This window comes from Drosophila subobscura, chromosome O (genome assembly GCF_008121235.1).
Source record: "Drosophila subobscura isolate 14011-0131.10 chromosome O, UCBerk_Dsub_1.0, whole genome shotgun sequence".
Taxonomy (NCBI): Eukaryota; Metazoa; Arthropoda; class Insecta; order Diptera; family Drosophilidae; genus Drosophila; species Drosophila subobscura.
This window is the reverse complement of record NC_048533.1, coordinates 6,354,103-6,359,259: the sequence shown is the minus strand read 5'-3', so window position 1 is coordinate 6,359,259 and position 5,157 is coordinate 6,354,103. Positions and strand designations below refer to the sequence as shown.

Below are 5,157 nucleotides of genomic sequence, written 5' to 3'. Positions count from 1 at the left end.
CTCTTTCGGTTTTTGCCAATGTGTGTGTGTTTCTCAGCTAAATTTTTCGGTGGAATGCAGCAAGGAACGCCCCCATTCGGAAGCAGACCTCCTTGGGCCACATAATGAAAACACAAATCCAAATTTGGTCCTTGAGATGTGCGCCAGCGCCACGCCCTTGAGCCATAAAGCCTAAACACAGCATGAAAGGCAGAGGGGCAGAGGAGCAGCAAATGGTAGTATAATTTCTATACCAAAGATTAAAGCCATAAATTGGGGTAGTACCAGAACAGAGAAGGGTCTCAGTACCACGAATGAAAAAATTGGCAGATCTGAGTGGGAGAGTCGCTTTTAATTATAATTTAATAGTACACTTAAGAGATGAGCGCTTGAATTATAGTTTATTTTCATGGGAATGCTCTTTAAGTTATTTTGGTTTTTTTCAATTGATTGAATATTTCCATAAACTTAAAGAAGCTCTGCAATATTTTTCTCTTTCAAGTTTATGAAGTGTCTGTCATTTTTTCTCCCCATTCCTCACAGCTGCCCAGGGAGAGAGAGAAAACCTTAAATTCCAAGCAAGTTTGCCGCCAGCAGACGAAACTTTCAACTCACTTTTTGTGGGATCTTCGTGGTTTTACTTGGGGTATAAAATCAATGCCATCACGCAACGGACAGACGTACACCACACCACACCACACCAGACAACTGACTTTCGGGCCGCTTAATAACATTACGCATACGCCACGCTTGCACACATGAACAGCTTCAGCATCGCATGCTCTCCAATCTTTTGAAAGGTTTTCGGTTAAAATATTTTACATATTTTTAACGCACAAAGTATGTAATGTTGAATGCGAAGCCTGCCCTGGCGCCTGGAGGCGAGCCAGCCTCGAATATGCCTCTGTGTGTGCCGTGGCACTGTTGCGGGAGGATTACTAAGGGGAAACTGTGGGGTGAATCGACAGTCATTGTTGGCTGGGTTATAAGTATTCCAGATAGTTGATTATTTCAGTGAGCTTTAGTGTTGCCTCAGTCTATTGATTTCTCCAGTTACTCGTACTTGAGACGCATGAAATATTTATACCTTTTAGTCGCTGTCTTGCGGTATACTTTTGAATAAATTCGGCTAAAAGATTCGTATTATGATACATTTAATCATCAAATGGAAAGATTTATGCGATTAACGTATAAATAATTTATTTTGTCGTACTCAAGCAACCCTTTTGTTTAACCTTAAATCAAAATTTTACAGAATTAGCTTTATTTTATTACACATACAACACACATCACACACACAAAAATTTGTTTCGTTATGGAAGAAAATGAAGAGACCGAAGGACAGGCCGTGAGAGGAAGCTCAAAACGGTTCACATTGTCCACACGCTCACCACGCTACTCTCGATATTCAAAAGCTATCTCAAAATTCGAAATTCCCACCATAGATACACAGTCAGAATTGCAACTGCTAAGACTATGTAGGCGCCACAAGCTTGACGACATTTTTATTGGTGACTTTAACGACGATGAATTTGATAATGAAAACGTATATATACGCAAGCATGCAGATCCAGATGCACGTGATATCGCTCATGAGAGTCCCAGCTACAGTAAATTCAAACAACCCCTGTATGATTGCTCGACATATCGTAGATTCTATATTTTCTAATTACACATAATTCTCACACACAGGCAAGCGGAATGTCTCGCACGATACGCGGCATCTGCAAGGAAATATAATCGTCAATTTAAAAACGAGATCTCCAAACTCATTGACTACCAGTGTTCGGCACTCGAGGCAGCATATCTAGTGCGGTAAGGCATGCTATTGCAATCTACTTCAATTATTCGAAATATCCATTCCAAATCCATTTTATTTATAGAGTAACGGCGTATACTACTCTTTGGCCACCGTATCACAATGAGACGGAAATAACCAATACATCTCGAAAATTCTATCGTTTGACAACAAAAGAACAAAAAAGGCTCGAAAAAATTACTGGCATGCCGTATTCGAAACACTTTTAGGTTCAATCAAAATTAATTGTAATTCTCTAAATATAAAAGTGAATTACTTTACTGATTACTGAGCTTTATTTAGTGTTTTTTTTTTTTTTTGTAAAATTTATCGCTGTCCAAGTGTCTGGGGTCTCCAGTATTTATTGCATTAATATTCGTACTTCAGTAAAATGCAAAAGAAATAAACAAATTGCACAGACAAAGATCCCAGAGCACACAGACAGGACAGTGCGCATTGCAATGCAAAATGTCGCAAAGTTCTCGCCGAGTAGTAGTAGACACTGACAAAAAAAACTGAATATTTTTACAATTATAATTTATAGAATAGTTGGTAGTTTATTTTTGCCACACAGTCAAGAGCCAGAGAGCTGGAAAGGGAGAGGAGGCGCAGGAGAAGTGGCAAAAACAGTTACATAAATCCAGGCACAGCAACATTCACTGTATATTCGATCTGCATAAACAGTTTCCATTTCCTGGCAAAGTCATTTACATTGCAAGTATTGGGTGGAGATCCAACATGGTTTGCTTTTCTCTGCTTTTACGCATAAACTACGCATAACTTTCGGGGAGTTGTCTCCAGGACACGGGACACGGTACACGGCGGTGCAAAAGACACGGCATCTGGAGTCCAACCCTGGATACATGGTCCAAGGCATCATCAACGCGACCACAATGCTGGCCGGGGACACCCGTGGTCTGTCTGTCATTTACATTAAATATTAACCCAAAATGTTGATAACTCGCACACATTACGAAACGTGTCGGGGTCCTTTGAGAGGAGGGCGTTGTGGCGAACAAGGAAGAAGGAAAGCGGAAGTTGCATATAAAAAAAAAAAATGAATTCCTTTCGCCGAGGTTTATTTTTGGTAAAATAACACAAATAAAGCAGGGACAGGGCGAGGGAAGAGAAGAAAACCCAAAATTTTTCACTTCACTGAATTATTCATGAATGCAATTTTTAGCCACAAATAAAATATAAGCAAGCGAAGAAAAATCGTGGGTGTGGCATGCACCAGGCACCGCTGCAGCTGTGCCCCGTTGTGTCGTTCGGTGTCGCTTCAGACGACGTTCCAACATTTAGTGTAAATTAAAAGGGAAGGGAAACGAAATTGCGCATGAACTTTTGTGTGAATTATGAAGTCTGTTGTCACATTTGTGCCACAAATACTCGCAAATTTGCGCGCTGTGCTTAATTTTGTGGAAATATTTTTTTTTTGCCGTTTGGGAGACATGAAGACATATTTCATATATTTGCAATCGATGGGATTACTTAAAGCATGGCAGAGAAAAGCTGTAGCAATTCGTATTAAAAACATATCAATAGCCCTACGCCAAAGTGTTTTTCCCTAGAAACTTTGGCTCGCTCGCAAAAACTTTGCCATCGAGCATTTAGTTCGGTTACACCCGCAACTTTTCAGTTTTGCGGCAAGTTGAAAATTTGAATTTCAAATCGGCCTGCAGATAGCTCACCCTCACAGCCACCCCTTGGACTGATACCAACTTGTACTCAATGGAACCGGGCTGACAAATGACTTTCAGCCAAAACTGCAGTGGAAAGTGTTCACCATGAATGACATTTCGGAGCCAAAAGTTTTCCAGGTGTTAAATACGTCTGCATTGGTGTCACCGATCCGTGGCAAGGGGCGGGGCGTAGATGGCATAAAAACAAACACGGAAATCATGCACAGCATAAGCACCCATCCGCCTCGAACTACTTCTTTGGGAGGGAGGGAGGTGCATCAAACAACCCGAGAAGAGCCATTAAAATAATCGCTGCAATAACCGCATTTGCTACAATTTCGTAGTCTCCTCGACTCGCCCTTTTGTCTCTGGTCTTTTACCTTTTCGAAGTCAACAGAGGGTGGGGGGAATGCAGAAATGGCGAAATTTGCATGCATAAGTTATGCGGAGTTTTGGGCTGTGGGACGAGCAGCAAACGTAACATATTGACACAGTAAACTGCTTAGATTGTCAAAGTTCGAGAGGAGCTTTTGGTTGCGACCTGCATCCATTCTGCATACTGCATCCTGCATCCCGGCGGCAGTAAGCGGTAAGCAGCTAGCAGTCGGCGCGGCTCGGCGGCAGTTTAAGGTGCATTCAAGTTTTTGAGAGTGCGCGCAAACAGTTGGCACAAAATCCTAAAGGGATTGCGTTGCATATTTCTGTCTTTGGGTCGCTTTCCATCCGCTTCTCTGCTCTGCTCTGCTTTGCTCTACTCTGTCCATATTCTGTCTGTGTATTTGTGTGCCAAGCATATGCATTGGAGCCAAGTCAGCAGTGGCGCGCCACAGCATGTGTGTGCTTCTTGTAACTCTACAGGCAACACACCACACATAGAGGCAATGTATCAGCAGTGAAAGAAAATCCATGCCGCTCGGTTTCTCTTTTCCCATAATGCATCCTCGCTGTATTTGTTTTTACTTTCGTGAGACCGAGAGAGTAAAAAAATGTTTGCCACAAAAGCGACATTTTATCCACTGCTTTGAGGTGGTTCGTATTTGACATTCACGAGAGCCAGTCAATTGGCAGAGCGAGGCATGCGCAGAACCAAAAATAGAGAGAGCGAAAGAGAAACTCCATTGAAATAGTGGGATATTTGATGTTCTGGATATACTTGGATTTACGAGTTTCTGAAACTCTTGTAGCGAATGGTAATCCGAATTAGGGTAATGGAATAAAGAAAATAATTGTAACTGCAAAGTAAAATTGGATACCAAGAAACAGTTTATCACTTTGTGAAATGAAACTAAAATATTAAACCAAACGTAATATAACGTTTATCCTCCAATTACATCTTCGAAAAGCAGATCAAAATTTCCCTCCCCTTTTTTTTCAAATACTGGGTTCATTTTCCGCCCCTCATTGGGAAATTTATCAAATCCTAACAAGTGCCATGCCCCAAAAACATACTCTCCACCAAATGAGAGTACTCTAGCAGAACTCTCTTGGTGTAGGTCGTAAACAGCTGCAGCTGATGCGGTCGCCTGGGCACTTCTTCGGTTGCCAGCAACAACTGTGATGGAGTACGGGGGCACAGAGTAGGGCTGTCCACTTTAACGAGCGCACCTGACCAACTGCAGCTTATGTGTTCAGGTTACTTTACCCTCCTACACACACACACCCCCATACGACATGTAGTCTTACAGGAAGAAAGATTTA

At 41.8% G+C, this 5,157-nt stretch overlaps 1 protein-coding gene across 1 annotated transcript; it reads left to right on the top strand.

Annotated features, from left to right (window-relative positions):
* Positions 1-1,240: 1,240 nt before the first annotated feature.
* LOC117897081 lies at positions 1,241-2,070 on the top strand. The gene is made up of 3 exons (XM_034805719.1): positions 1,241-1,608; positions 1,672-1,794; positions 1,863-2,070. Exons 1-3 carry the CDS (start codon positions 1,295-1,297, stop codon positions 2,005-2,007), a joined length of 582 nt encoding a protein of 193 aa, XP_034661610.1. The 5' UTR covers positions 1,241-1,294; the 3' UTR covers positions 2,008-2,070.
* The last annotated feature ends 3,087 nt before the right edge of the window (positions 2,071-5,157 follow it).

Bases quoted from the DNA above. Each gene is read 5' to 3' on its own strand.
- LOC117897081 (XM_034805719.1), top strand. From the start codon at position 1,295: ATGGAAGAAAATGAAGAGACCGAAGGACAGGCCGTGAGAGGAAGCTCA. The intron at 1,609-1,671 runs GTATGATTGCTC...TCTCACACACAG, and splicing joins AGTAAATTCAAACAACCCCT to GCAAGCGGAATGTCTCGCAC. The intron at 1,795-1,862 runs GTAAGGCATGCT...TTTTATTTATAG, and splicing joins GAGGCAGCATATCTAGTGCG to AGTAACGGCGTATACTACTC.